This window comes from Hipposideros armiger, unplaced genomic scaffold (genome assembly GCF_001890085.2).
Source record: "Hipposideros armiger isolate ML-2016 unplaced genomic scaffold, ASM189008v1 scaffold_37, whole genome shotgun sequence".
Classification (NCBI taxonomy): Eukaryota; Metazoa; Chordata; class Mammalia; order Chiroptera; family Hipposideridae; genus Hipposideros; species Hipposideros armiger.
The window spans coordinates 2,234,749-2,250,187 of record NW_017731387.1 but is presented as its reverse complement, the minus strand read 5'-3'; the positions used below and the strand labels follow the sequence as shown (position 1 = coordinate 2,250,187).

The following is a 15,439-nucleotide window of genomic DNA, read 5'->3' as shown; positions in this document are numbered from 1 at the left end:
TGGATTGGGAAATCTTCATAAAAAATTTTCATGAGTTTATTAAGAACCATTGTAATTGAGAAAAAGAGGGAGGAAGAGAGAGAGAGAGAGAGAGAGAAGGAGAGAGAGAATGGAGAAAGATGGGAGCAAATCAGGCTAATCTATATCACCAAACAGCGATATAACTGCCTGGAAAAAACAAACAAATAATAAACAGATCTTTATCTAAACTGTTAATCAAATTTAAATAAAAACTGACTTCTCTGTGGAGAGCACACAGTTTTGCTTGGCTGAATTTTAAAAGTCTTAAACAGTTGGCTAGCATCTGTACCATTGTGTAATGCTTGGAAAGTATTAAAAGTTTCAATGTACCAAGAAAGGCCGACCCACACCCAGCCTTCTATCTTTTTATTTATTTTTTATTTTTTTAATATGCTATGGGAGCTAAAGCAGGGAAGTCAAAATGGAAAAAAATAAACAACCAAAAAAAAAAATAGTTTCATGTCAACAAAACCTTGGGGCCCTGCCTTGAGAAGCTAACTCCACAATGGCAATGCTACTAAAACATTTGTCACAACCCAATAAAATGAAAACACTTGACTTAAAGATAATGTCAGCGGGAACTAGGCAGAGAGAGGGCTACCTTGCCTTAGGCTATGAAGTGCTTTCTTACATACATGATTGGAACCGTGTTGCCAATACCTCCTACAGGTTTGGTATGATCCATCCAAAAAAAAAAGAAAAAAGAAAGAAATCATGAGATCATAAAAAAGGGTTCAATCAAACTGTAAAGGATTTCTGTTTTAACAAAAAGATTTCTCACAAAAATACAAATTCTTATTATGCATTTCAGTTTTTCTTGGTAAATCTTAAAAATTCTTGATAAGAACAAAGTTGGAACTGAGACACTTGTAGATGAATTCAATGCGTGATTAAAAAAAGAGATAAATGAATCAGCCTGTAAAGTTTTGCCCTGACAAACTGGGTGAATATGTTGTTAGCGTCATTGAGATGGGGAAGGAGAAGTATTTTTGTTATTATTGTTGCTTTGTTTTATTGTCATTTGTTTGCATAATTTTTTTTTTTGGAATGCATGGAGGTAGAAAATAAAAAGGTTTGTTTGAGAGATGTTATGTTTGAAAATCATTTTAGTCTTCTAAATGGAAAAGTTCATGGACGTTCAGGGGAGGGTGGAGCTGGAGATACAAATGTTGACGTCATAAACATACACACAGAGGGTGCCAAAAAATTATACACATTTTAAGAAAGCAAACAAAACTGTATTCAAATTACACTGATAGTAACCACTTTGAGCACCTCTTGTAATTGCAGAAGTCAAACGTGATTTGTATTCATCTTTTGTTATCGGTATATATTGAGTATTACAATTTTAATACAGTTATTCCCTTTCTTAAAATGTGTCTACATGTTTTTGGCACCCTCTGTATATACAATTTAAAGTCAAGAGAGTATGTGAGATTTCCCCGAGAGTTAGTGTACATAGAAAACAGGAGACATCCAAGGACTGAATCCTAGGGAACTCCAGCATTTAAAGGTAAAGAAATAGAGAAAAGAAATTTTTATAAGTGTGTCTAATATCTGTTCAAGTTACTTAGACTCTAGGCTCTCAAACTTGATACTGTAATTAAGGAAAAAATGCATCTCTAAGAACAATGAGCTGAAAACATAAAGTCAGCAAATGAACAGATCCTACTAAACTCTTAGGGGCTGTCGACTGTCCCATATGCCTCATGGCTTCATCAATATAGACACTGCCCATGTTTTGTGTTTGGCCCTCTAGGGCTATTTTCATTGGATTTAGGTAAAAGGACATGATTTAATTTTTAAGGGAAAGTGAATGCTTCATTTTTAGCAACATTGTGCTTGAGGCTGATGAACCTGAGAATGGAGCCCCTGTGCGCAGTCACTTTGCCAGGTGGCTCTGCTCTCATCGGGGCGTTTATTGTTAAGAACCCCGCTATTCCTGCCTGAGGTTTGAAGCCAGGACTCCACAGGACCCCCCACAGCACTCATCAGTTCTTTCCATGCACAGAGCAGATGGGTGAAGGAATAAACCCAGCCTCAGAAGCAATGCTGTAGCATTCCAGAGCCCCGGGAGGATGCTGCTTCTAGCCAGAATAAATGCTAATTGGAGTTGGTGAGTGAACGTTACAAATGAAAATTGGACTTGGCTTATGAGACAGTTGGGAAACTTGTTCAAGGTATTATCACTACCGCATTCTGATAAACAGAAACAAATTGTTAGCATGAATAACATTAGTCAATTGTTTCCAATTTAGCTTGGTTGGTTAGAACAGGATGCTTCAAGAGTAAGCACACGGGTCATGAGATCATTTCTGAATTTTTAGAAGAAACACGGTCATTTGTGTTGAAAAATGCTAACGTATCAAGTTGTTGGGGTTCTTATAATTTCCACTAAATTCTACCTGGCATAAACGGCATAAACTGGTCCTTCTTATTGATTTGTCTGACTACCTTACCATTTAATGGTTTCACTGTGGCATTTTGTATTTTTCTGCATCTTTTTTCCTCACATTCTTTCAGTTGCCCCTGGGAAGAGACCATGTATTTTCATCATTATATCCCTAAAGCTGAGTCGAGTGGCCCGCACTGGACAGCTAAAACATAATAGAAAGAAGCAGCCAACATTCTTTCCAGTAACGGTCAAGGATGGTCGCACAAAATAAAGATAATTTGCTGATTTTGGAATGAACTGAGCAGTGTTATTCAGCTATAGGCCGTCTCCCATTACAGATTTATTTAGCTTACAATTAAAAGTTATGTGAATATGTGGGCTTAAGTAAACGCATAAGCCTTTCAATCGAATGTTTGTGCACCATACTAATTTCACACTGAGTGTGGCAGCAGTGGGCACAAAAGTGTCATGGCAGTTTGTGGGGATATTTTGCCACAGAAAAATGTTTAATGATTTTGAGGAATTAGACAATGGTAACCATGATTGCATCTGAACACGTAAGTCTCCAAGGGTCAACTCTAATCATTACAATACCTAAATGAATATTCAGACTTGTCTCAATTATTTCATTAAATGAGACTGGTTTCTCTGGGCCAAGGTGCCGGCTTTGCTTGCTGGAAATCCCAGGAGAAGCCCCCGTGAAAGCTAGTTCTCCCTCGGAGGTGGGTTCCTCTCAGCAGCATTCTCTGCCTCGTGTGCTTGTGTTCCTACCATTTCTCACTTTCCACAATGCAAGCTCTATCCCTGTCTTCTTGAGCGTTGATTTCTGATTCTCAGCTAATTTCTGTTCTGGTCTATTTCACTTTTGATGATCAAAAGTTAGAAAAATTAGGGCCGGCCGAGTGGCGCGATGGTTAAGAACTCGCTTGGGATGCCAGAGGGCCCCGGTTCGGATCCCACATATGAGGGCCAGTGACACTGCCCTCCACAGCTAAGATGCTGAACAACAGCTCAACCTGGAGCTGGGCTGCCATGAGTCGCCGGCGACGGCGTGGGCTGCAGTCCCTGTGGCAGTGGATTGCCATGGGCTACCGTGTGTGGCCAGCAGCCAGCGTGAGCGGCCAGCAGCCGCAGTGAGCGGCCGTCCAGAAGCCGGCGACTGATCTGCCTCGCCAGAGAAGAGCGCAATGATGGTGCCAACTTGGGCCAGTGAAGCAACGTCCTCCACAACTAGACTGAAGAACAAAACGACAGCAACTTGTCTGTTCCCCTTTCCCCAATTCCCCAGCACTGTTCTCATCCCCCCAATTTCCCAATAAAAATCAAAAAAAAAAAAGTTAGAAAAATTAAGCTACATACGATATGCAACCATTTTCAATATGGAAAGTAACTATCCACACTGTAAAGAGTAATGAACACAGCCTGAATTATAATAAAAAACAGGAAATAATTTGTAGCTATGTTTAACAACTCTAATGGTTTCTGTAAAGGGAGCTGTATCATTAAACATGTGATACACAATTATTGTTTTTACCATGATGGACATTTTATTTTAATCTGACAAGTGATAGCTTGTAAAAAGTAAAATGTGCCATCTCTACCATCATAAGTGGGAGACCCTATAGCACCAGATAAAATATACCAAAATAACACTGCAACGACTCTGAAAACTAACTGGTCATTGGCCCTACATCTCACAGCAGTAGGCCTGAAGATGTTTGCCAAACCTAAACAGGTAATTATCCGCTAAAAAAAAAAAAAAATTAGGACTGAAAGTCTCCTAACATAATATCCAAAATGTCCAGGATACAACTTAAAATCACCCATCATACCAAGAATCAGGAAAAACACAACTTGAATGAGAAAAAAAAAAATGAACTCATGTCAACACTGAATTGAATCAGAAGTTGGAATTCTCTAACAAGGTTTTCAAAGTAATCACCACAAAAGTGATTTCATAAACAATTATAAATTCTCTCGATATGAACAAAAAAATTTAGAAAATATCAGGAAAGAATAGATGTTACAAAAAAATAAAATGGCGATCATAGAAGTGAAAAATACAACAGGAAAAATAACAGTTACCTGGGTGGGCTCTGTAGTACAGAGGAAATGAAAGAGGATAGAATCAGCAAATCTGAGGACAGATAAGTGGAATTTACCCAATCTAAGCAAGAGAGAAACTAGACTGGGGAAAAAAAAATGAACAGAGCCTCAGGCACCTGCAGAAAAATAAATAGCCAAAGGCCCATAGTTTGTGTTATCAGAGTCCCAAAAGTAGAAAAAGAAAGCAGGGCTGAGCAAGCATTAAAGAAAAATCGGATCAAGACTTTCCAAATTTGGCAAAAGTCATTAACCCACAGATTTGAAAAGCTGAATGAAGCCCAAAAGGGGAAAAAATAAAATAAAATAAATAAATGAATAAATAAATAAATAAATAAATTGATACCAAGACGCATAATAAATAAACTTCTGAGAACTAAAGACAAAGTTGAAGGTATTATCACTACCCTATTTTCTCTCTGCAGTCAGCTAGCAAAATGATGCCTTAGCTACATGGGAACACCAATGCAATGACAGCAGATTTCTCATTTAAAACCAAGGAGTGCAAACGGCAGTTGGGTGGAGTTTTTAGATGCTGAAAGTAAAGAACTGTCTATCATGGATTCTAGTTTCAACAAACCATCTTTTAGGAAAGAATGAATGATAAAGACTTTCCCAGAGAAAGAGCCATGCTGGTACCCTGACTTCCAGCCTCCAAGACTGTAAGAAATAAATTTCTGTTGTTTATTAACAACAACAAAAATCTAGAAAAAATAAGAACAAAATAAACTCAAAGCAACCAAAAAGAAGGATATAGTAATGAACAGAAATCAATGAAATTGAAAACAGAAAACAACAGGTAAATTAATGAAATAAAAAGGTGGTCCTTCGAAAAACCAATCAGTGAAATTGATAAAGCTGTAAAAAACGAAAAGAGAGACAATACAAATCCTTCATTTATCCCATATTTGATTGGTTACCAAGTCTGCGCCAGGGATCAGAAAGAAAATCAGGAGCCCATAGTCCCTGGCCCTAGTGGAGACCTGTGATGGTGGAAAGTGCCTACTCTGAGATTTTTCTGTACCAGGACCTCTTCTAGGCATTGTGCATGTAGTTTCTCACTGGAAAATTCTTCCAAAATATTTAAAGAAGAATCAACACTAATTTTATATAACCTCTGCCAGAAATAACACTGTCCTGTTTGCAGATCACAGAATCATCTATGGGGCAAATCCCATGGAATAAACTCCTAGATCTAGCAGATGAATTCAACAAGTTCTCAGGGTACAACATCAGTACACAAATCAATTACATTTTTATATACCAATAATGAATATGTAGGAACTGAAATTAAAAAATACAATACTATTTACAATCACTCCAAAAAAACAAAGCCATATTTTGAAGATGAAAAAAAAAATGGGGGGGGGGGAGGAGCCTGTGACCCTGAGTCAGCATTTGGAGGACAGGTGATCATGATAACCCATTTTTGGAATTCACGTGGGTGAAAAAAATAAAGTATTTCATTACACGTGAAGATTTCGGGCAGCCAGGACTTCTAAACTGATATAGTCATTCTTGGCAGGTCTTTAGAAATCCAGTCCAATACACTTTTATGGGACATTCCACTGCCCTTCCTGTTAGGATTTCCAGATTCATTGTTCAACCATATCCTTTTATCCAATGAGGCAATATTAGCAATGGCCTCGGACTTCGATAGAATCTCTTCTTTATGACCCTAAATCCAATATTAAAAAAAAAATTATAGTCCTCCCCAACCTTGTTCCAAGAAGGATTTAAAGTTGCTGACAAAAATGCATACACTCTACCAAGATCACATAATTTAGAAAGAAATTTTAAAAGGAGGCAACCATAAGAAACAGAAAGAGGAAATTTAAATAATCCCAGGGGTGAGGTAAATACATAAATATGTTTCAGAAAAAGCTGTATGCTAGTGGAACCCAAGCTTACCTACAGATTTCTAGCAGCCTACATGGCTGGAAAATACGATGTATTCCAAGATTTATTTCAAGCCCTTTATCATTTATAAAGATTTATTTGCATGCATTTTATTAAGGGAAAAAGCATGCAAGCTAGAAGTTTTTCAGGAAAAATACTGCTTATCCTGACATTGATACTGGAGAGGCCTTTCTCCTCTGTGTTCTCAAAGAGAGTACAGCAGAAGGAAATAACATCTTCTAATAGCAATCTTACAGTAAACGTTACCATGAATCCGAGATCATTAAACTTCAAAACGGATACATTAAAAAAGGGAGTACTAAGTATCAACAGACACTACTTTTTTTCTTTTTTTCTAATTTACTTTCCTCAGAAATCCCCAGTGGCAACTGAAATATTTTTCTCAATCTATTGAGAAAGAAATAAAATACAAATTTGAATTGTAATTAGTTTTTTTTGTTCCGTGGCATCGAGGCAATTTAGGTAAATTCCTGCTCATGACCAAATTTGACCACAGTCTCCAAACTTCTGAAAATTTTCACAACATAGAAGCAGACATAAACACCAATAATCATTGGAAAACATAACATGAAAATTTCTTCTGGGTTTTAGAGTAAGAATGCTGTAGAAAATGAATCCTTTAAGCTTGATGTACTGGGACAACTTCAGCTGTAGGATAGTTGAGGGAGATTGCTTGAAACTAGATGATTGTTCTCAGTGTAAATATAAATAAATACATGAACTCTTTAAAAGCAAATTTGAGTCACAAAAATCTAACATCACTATAATATTTAATCACATAAAAATTCCAACATATTCTAGAAAGTTTATAAGATGAAGAATTTGAGTTGGGCTCCAATTGCCAGTATAACATATAAAAATCTCTCCCCCTTCATATACCTCTTCTATTCCTATTTTTAACATTTTCTTCATGATTTCAGGGATTATGGTTTTTGAAACAAGACTTTTCATACCCACAAGGGGGACCCTTTGCACCGTAGCAACAGACTTTATACAGCGCGGATTTACTGCTAATATACCATTTGGTTAAATGCCTGATCTGCCATAAAATGCTAGAAAGTCCTGTCCCCTTCCTGCCTCACCTGTGAATCCAGGACGACCAGGCAAACGTAACTGGAAGCTGCAGGGGTGCTGAGTGAGGAAGGTGGCCCAGCCAGGCGTTCACATTGTTTCTCTGAGGACAGCTCCACGCTCCCCACCGGACTGGCAGGGGTCCCTCTTGCATTCGTTGATGGTCTCACACTGGGCTCCTGTGTACCCTGCAGGATAGAAGTTCATGGAGCTGCTGAGTCCACGCTCCTCAACCCTGGAGCGATGGCAGCAAGAAGGCTGGCCACCATGCAGGCACCAAGTGACGAGAGACTGTGCCACCCTCAAGAAGCTGGAAGGGGAACTTGGCAGGAGTGAAGCTTCTGTGGACATAAATAGCAGTAGCTGCGGAATCACTTGTATGGACAGTATCGACTAACATTGCCTATAAATATGTGATTAATAGGGCTTGAAATACAAGGGGACATCAGGATAACCTGGGGTAAATCTGAGCATTTTAACTTCCATCAAGGACTGAATGAGATTCAAATAGTATTCATCAACCATTTAGGTTATAATCCTAGTTTGGCAAATAAACTAGAGGACCAACTGTTAATCAGCAAATAATGCGAAGATGCTATAATGGCTCATTCTGTAATTTTAATAAAAACCCGAATAGGGTCATATGTTAAGTTATAACAACCACATAAATTCTGCTGCTCATCAGTATGACACATTTGTTGCATGTAACCCTTGGGGTCTTTCTCAACCATCGAAAGAAGAAACATACAGTTGAAAATGGAAACTAAAAGCGCTTGTGAGATCAAGATCCCACAATTCTTGGTGATGACCCTCCCACCAGGAACCGTCCGTCTCTTAAACCTGCATGTCTACTTTTGGAATACTTTTAATTCATACTTAAGGATGTATGAGTACAAATACTCACTAGATAATGGTTTCACAACAACTTTTTATAAACTGGCATTTGTTGTGCTCCAGCAGACTTATGGAAGAAAGCTCCGGCTATTTTCAATTTTTCTTCTCAGTCTCAAGACACACACACAGGCTGGTGAGGAAGTCATTTAGAGCCTCCTGAATCCTTTTTGGCTTTCTGGTTCATGCATTGTCTTACTCTGATTGTTCTGATTTATAGTCTTGCTGGTCCTGTCCCACCACTCAGACCCCATGGGGAATTTGTTTGCTGCGCCCTTTAACTGTGTGTATAAATAGGCTCTTTCAGTCAAGGCTCTATTCAATAGTTTTGACAAGTTTTTCTGTAAAACTTTGTACAAAGAAACAATATGATACTGAGTCAATCCCCAGGGTTCTTAGTTTTTTGGATTTTTTTTAAACAAATCCAATCTTATCTGGGGAACAGGAACACTTTTAAGATAAGCATTTAAGGTGACTGACACTTCTCGTAATTAATTACTTTGGAAATGAGGACCCTACGCAATTATCGCAGTGGATTCTTGCTGTGTGTTCAATGGCAGTGGTCTTGTGATTTAGAAATGCTCTTTTCTTAGACATAGAATAGTTTACAGCATTAAATCTTCTCTTTACGTATAGCAGTGAGCATAGGGTACGAAGACATTCTGAATTTTCTTTGTAGGCCAAATCACCATCCATCCAGTCACCCAAGAAAGAAAGTCGGAAGCAGAACTGTATTAAATCCGTGCCCCTTTCTTAAATGGCCCACATCATGTCCACGTCCTAAATGAATCTCGTGTTCCCCGTTGCCTGAGCAGCCCCCTTGCCACTGTCGTCTTCGTCCTGGCAAATCGACTTCTCTCTTGTTCAAATGAACGAGAACGCTTTCTCTAGATTCCTGTCCTTTAGGTTTACTCCTCTCAATCATCTTCCACTAAAGTGCCCGCGAGTTCTTTTTCAATGAACAGGTCCTATATGTCACCTCCCTGTCCCAGAGCTGGTGGGGCAGACAAGCAGCATGGTGAGCTGGCGGCTGCCTCGTCTGCTCCCAGCCCCCTCTCTCCGCCACTAGCCCTGTGGAGTCCAACATGTCTGAACACTCTGAGTTCCACGACTGCATGTTCTTCGCCACATGTGCCCACCGCCCTTTCTTCCTTCTACCTTTCCTTCCTCTCACCTTTCCTTGAATCCGTGATGGGCTTCTATGTCTTAGCCACAAGGCCTAGAATGGCCAGTCTCCTAACGTGGGCATCTAGTCAGTATTTTTTTTTATTTTTTTCAGTGTTCACATGGTCTAGACTGAGCTAGGAGCTTTGTATCTATTACTGGATTTAGCTTCAAAACAACTCTATGAGGTAGACATAATTATCATCACCTGTGCTTTATAAAGGAGGCAACTGAGGCTCAGAGCAGTAAAATGACTTGTCCAAAGTCACACAACTTCTGAATACGTTTCTGGGATATACTGAGGGATCTTTCCAGTTTTCTAAAATGGTGCCTCCTCGGTCAAGCCATCCCTGTATTTCTCCCCTCATTCCCTTCTATAAAACTTATTATGACTTTTTATTGTGCCAGACACATTTTTTCCCACTTTCTCCCTGTTAGAACTTAAGCTCCTTGGAAGAAGGGGCTGTGTCTTCTTGATCCCTAGGTCCCTGGTATCTACAGCTGGCCCTGGAATGCATGTGGCTTGTATGACTGAATCCACGAATGAATGAAACATGTCCTGGTCTGTCTATTTTTAGGCAGGTCTTCTTCACGGCCTGACTCCATGACAAACCATCTCTCATGTAGTTCCCCATCCTGCTATAGAAGTTAATATGTAGTAGCAGTGGCCTCAATTGAGGACCTGAGAAATGCCAGGCTCTATTTTTATGATTTTACTCCCACAACACCACTACTACAAGTAGTTTTTTTTTGGTTTTTTTGCTTTTTAATCTCTCGCTTGCAGATGAAGAACTTAAGAATTAAGAGGTAACTCACCCTAATTAGAGGCTGTCCTGTCCAGGGTGTTGAGTGAGTGTTGGTTGGTAGGATGTGGAACAACAGGTTTTGGAAAAATTTCAGAATTTAAGTCAATGACCAAAGGATAAGAGACATGCCCTATTAATTATCTGAAGTGGGAAGGCACATAACGTACATAGATTTCTGAGCCACAGAAGAAGCTTCCAAACTTCCTTGTACACTTTCATGTCTGGTTTTTTTTTGTACCTACAAAATATATTTAACCAAAATATGCTAAATATCCCTTGAGCAATGAGATATTAGATCCCCGACCACAGGATTATCCTTTCCTTAGACAGTAAAATGAATGGGGAGACGGAGATGTGACCAGTAAGCTTATAACAACTAGAAATTAAATAAACACAAGTTTTTTATCATTTTTTTCTGGTGGACCAAGAAAGAAGAGAGGTGCAATGCTCTTTCATTTCTATCACTGCAGTCCCAGTGAGAATTAGGTTAAAATTAGGTCAAGCAGGTTGTTTGCCAAAAATTAACATCAATATTTACAGGTAACCTGATGACTCAAGGTGTTATGGACTGTTTTCTGTTGATTCTGGTGTCACCACTACATTCAAGTCTAATTACCCTTTATGTGTAATTTCTAGTTATGGCTTATGTGTGTTTAACTTGTATTCTACTTTACATTATAAATGCTTAGGGGAATACTCCTTTTTCTGGAATATCATTCTCCACCCTCTGTGGGACCATCATAATCATGTTGACCGACTCCATGAATTATAATACAGGCTCCTAGGATTTCAATATTGTTTCATGGGTTTCAATATATTCTAGGTGTCAAAAAAAAACACATCTTGGAGGAAAAGGAAGCTTCTTTTAGTGATTTTCTTTTTCCATGAAGATCATGCTGAAATTGATCGTTCCATTGATTCCCCCCACCCCTGTTTCTTCTAGAAGGTTCTGATGCGTGGGCAGCTTGGTAACCTACTTTAGACAATGCATAGTGTAGCAGCAGGTGTGTGTGGGCACTGAAGAATACAATCGTATTAGACAATGCTAACTAGAAGAATGATTTGGTTTTAAACCTTTAACAATATGAATTTTTAGTTTCAGTTTGCTGTAAGTGATTTGTTTCTATTCTAAGTAAAAAAAAAAAAATGGTCCAAGATATTTTGTCACTTACCAGGCCAGCAGTGACAAGTGTAACTGTCAACATTGTACTCACATGTAGCATTATTGTGACAGGGTTTTGACCAACACAGAGGCATCAAGGTCTCACAGTGTGTCCCTGTAAACCCACTCCCCATGCAGTTACAGCTGTATTTGGAGAGTAAAATGAAATGATCACATCAACTCCTGGGCATATTGAGAGCAAATATCTTTATTCTGTCTCTTCAGCTGTCCATCAACCTGAGACCTGTGGCATGTTTTTAATATTTATCTCAAAAAATACTGGGGAATTATCTCTATAAGCATGAAGGCATTATGCTTTTCCATATTAATACCAGTTGATCTTTTAAAATACAGCTTTGGTATTTTAATTTTTTCTGCAGAATTATTTGAAAATCATGCCTGTTTACTTTAGTTTCCTCAACCATAAATTGAAGATAACAATATCTCTGTCATTGGGCTATTGTGGTAATTAAATGTGCATAGAAGGAACAGACACAGGATGCCAAGCCTCAGAAATACTGATTAAATTACTACTAAATAATACAAATAGAGTTGTTAACATTTGTGAAGGTAGTGGAGAATGACTTATACCATTGTGTCACTCTTTGGAGAGCCCATTAATAAGGTCCCTTTTGAAAAATGAAACAATAAATTACGAAAAAGCAGGAAAAGCCCTCATTATATGAATAGTGACTTACGTTCTCTTACTTTAAATTAATTTAATAACACTGTTTATGTAAAATTCCTAAAGGATTGATTTTTCACCACTTGATTTCTATGCTTGTTAAATAAATACGACCTTATAGTCACATGTAGAATAACCTCTAGCTTTACTTTTGCACCTTTCCTATCGACAACAGGCTTATTTCATGGAATTGAAAAGCTGGCTATTTTCAGTAATGTTAGCAGCTCCGAACTATTACAACAGTGATTTGGAAAATCCTCACTCTTAGGACAGATGACCAACAAAGAGTGCATTTTTCAGTAAAATATTAATGTTACAACTTTTTGTCAAAACATGAAGCAATGTGAAAATTTTAAGTTAAGGATGTGAGCTCTCCAAATCCATCCACAATACTAGCTCTGGTCAACGAGTTCTCTCTAAGCCAGTCACCCAAACACAGGCGAAGACATACCTGTCGCCCTCCATCCATGCACAGACCCCATGCAGACATGGCTCACTGCACACTCATCAGTGTTGACGTCACAGCGCTCCCCTAGGAACCCGTGGGCACGGTCACAGAAACACCCCTCCAGAGCATCCTGACACATTGCACCATTTAGGCAGGGCTGGGACCAGCATTCACCAACTTCCAACACACAGTTTACACCTTTTCAAAAAGTCAGCACAGAAGAAAAGTTTTAACAAAGTGTTAATATGTTAGCTCTTTGGCAATGCTTTGTTTGCCAAAGCTCTTGTCAAGTGTTACGTTACCCAAAATAATTTTCCTCTTTTATTGTAATGATATTAACTTTTTGGCATGTGTGTCAAGGGTGGCACAGAGAAGCTGTGACAAACAGCTATGGCATGCAACAGCTTGTAGCTTTGAAGTCGGTGGAAACAAGTCATTTTTAGAACAAAGTTATTGGTAACTGTTTGGTTGGAAGCCTGAAAGGGACTGGTCAATGTTGTTCAATTATTTTTGAACAGTTTAGTTATGCGTCATATAGAGCAGTGGGTAAAAACTCAGACTGCAAACCAACGGCCTGGGCTGGGATCTTGGCATGGTCATTTATTAACTGTATGACTTTGGGCGAGTTCCTTAACCTTTCCATATCTCTTTTTCCTCACCCGAAAAACAGAACCAATAGTTGCCATAACCTCATAGGGTTATTCTTATAAATACAATCTGTCCCAAAGGGCTTATCACAGTACCGGGTCCATACGAAGTGTTTGCTAAAGAACAAAAACAATACTTGCTCTTTGTACAAACATTTCTTGTACAAATATGATGTGCACTTATTTCCCTAAGTGCTAAAAGGTTTTACATAGGCATTTGTAAGTCCAAATCTTTCGTAGTGTTGTAAAATACTACTTTTAAATAGATAATCAGTTTGTGACTTAAATTTAATGTAATTAGTGGTATTCTTAGAAGGTTCTTCATTTAAAGGTATTGCTACATTTTAAAAATCTATACCTACCCCCCAAAAAAAATAGTAGATGAAGGTTATTTACTGAGCAAAATAAGTTTAAGATTTATAAAAGCAGTCACCCTGAGATAACAAACTACCCTAAAAAAAAAAAACAAAAAACAAAAAACAAAAACAAACTACCCTACTAAATCTGTCAAAATATTATCTGATACACAATAATCACATTTGCATACAGGTTATAAAAGACACAAAAGAGGGGATATCTACATTTAACCATCTTTATTTCTGTGCCTATAACCCAGAATAATAAATTATGTTTTAAAATGGTATTGAGGGATTTTCATCAGTTGTTAGTAGTTTGATTGATTTTGCCCCATTTCCAGATAGAAAATGCAGTAGGATAGTGTAACTTCACCTGCCATTTACAACTGTGACTAGATGCTACAAATATGTACATTAAAAGGGATGCCAGTGTATTAAATTTGATTGTTCTTTGAGAAGAAGAATTAAAAATTAAGTTTCATATCAATAAAAATGGTACGTTGTAGAATACTATTTGCTCCCAGGTAAACGGCTTTGCCATTTGAGGCCTGTTTCTAACCCTGTCTGTGAAGAATTCACCTCGGTGACGTCATGGGAAAGAGCCCTGCAACTGGCTGGTGGAATACCTGCTCATATCTCTGAAATGGCTTTTTCAGCATTGTTTTAACATCTTTACTTTAGCCATGTGAAATAATACAATAATAGATTCCTCTTTCACTTTTCCAAGAAGGTATGAAAAACAGAAATGATAAATGCTTTAAAATTTTTTTTCATACAATTATTTTTTTAACATATATAGCAACTAAAACTATAACCTGTTAGGACTCAGTACTTGTGAGGTACAAAATTGCCTTCCTTAAAATGGCACTGGTCAATCATGGCTTTAAGGAGAGTGAACTATGCTCACCCAGGAATATTCGGTCAACATGGTTTTCCATAGTGCTCTCTGGGCAGTTCCCATTGTGCTCTGTGGGTAGATTCCCATTGTGCTCTCTGAACGGAGGGCCACTGGCGCTTATTAACACCTACCATATGCAGGTGCAGAGGGAGGTAATTGCAAATGTGTTCTTTTGTTTCATCTCCGTACATTTAAGGCACACTGACTTGCCTGTGCCGTGACAGTGTTTCTGCAATTCCTGTGTTTTCCTGTCCACTTTGTCTACTTTTCCACAGTGCCTTTGCCTATATGACATTGGATTATGTCCTGTGGTGTTTTAGTCGTCCGTATTTGCTGGAAAGTGTTAACATAGAAAGCCAAATCAGTGGTTTAACACTTTAACACTTTTTAAAATTTTATTTCTTAATTTAAATAAAATCCATACTCGGGGGGTATACACCCAGGTTACTTCCTAATGCTTAAGACATAACCATTATAAACCATTATTTAAGTGCTGAAGCTTCATTTTTATGTTGTAGTTCAACTACTTTGGCTTCAAAGTGGTCCTGATATATGGTATAAGCCCAGATACAATTTCAATTCAAGCAACGATTTACTTTGGGGAGATTTACTTGTATTACTCTTAATATTATTTAACATCATTCTTATGGTAACTCATTGCTACACATATAGACAAAAGTGATTTGGTCTGTGTGGGCATGATGCCAAACTGGCTGAGTGAAAGTGATAAGTGCAGTCAGTCATCCAGATGTTTTTGTATTTCCAGCTGCTTGGCTTCATAGATAAAACATCTGGGTAACTAACTATAACTTTCGTATTTCATTTGGATGTTTATTGTCACTTGCTTATAGCCGTTAAATACATACAATTAA

At 38.1% G+C, this 15,439-nt stretch overlaps 1 protein-coding gene across 1 annotated transcript in view; it reads right to left on the bottom strand.

The window, feature by feature from the left end:
* CRB1 (crumbs cell polarity complex component 1) overlaps positions 1-15,439 on the bottom strand; it is a 49,134-nt gene that overhangs the window by 32,126 nt on the left and 1,569 nt on the right. The window contains 6 exon segments of the mRNA XM_019637991.1: positions 7,522-7,539; positions 7,542-7,630; positions 7,632-7,698; positions 11,544-11,713; positions 12,670-12,718; positions 12,721-12,864. Of these exon segments, the coding sequence (XP_019493536.1) occupies positions 7,522-7,539; positions 7,542-7,630; positions 7,632-7,698; positions 11,544-11,713; positions 12,670-12,718; positions 12,721-12,864 (537 nt within the window).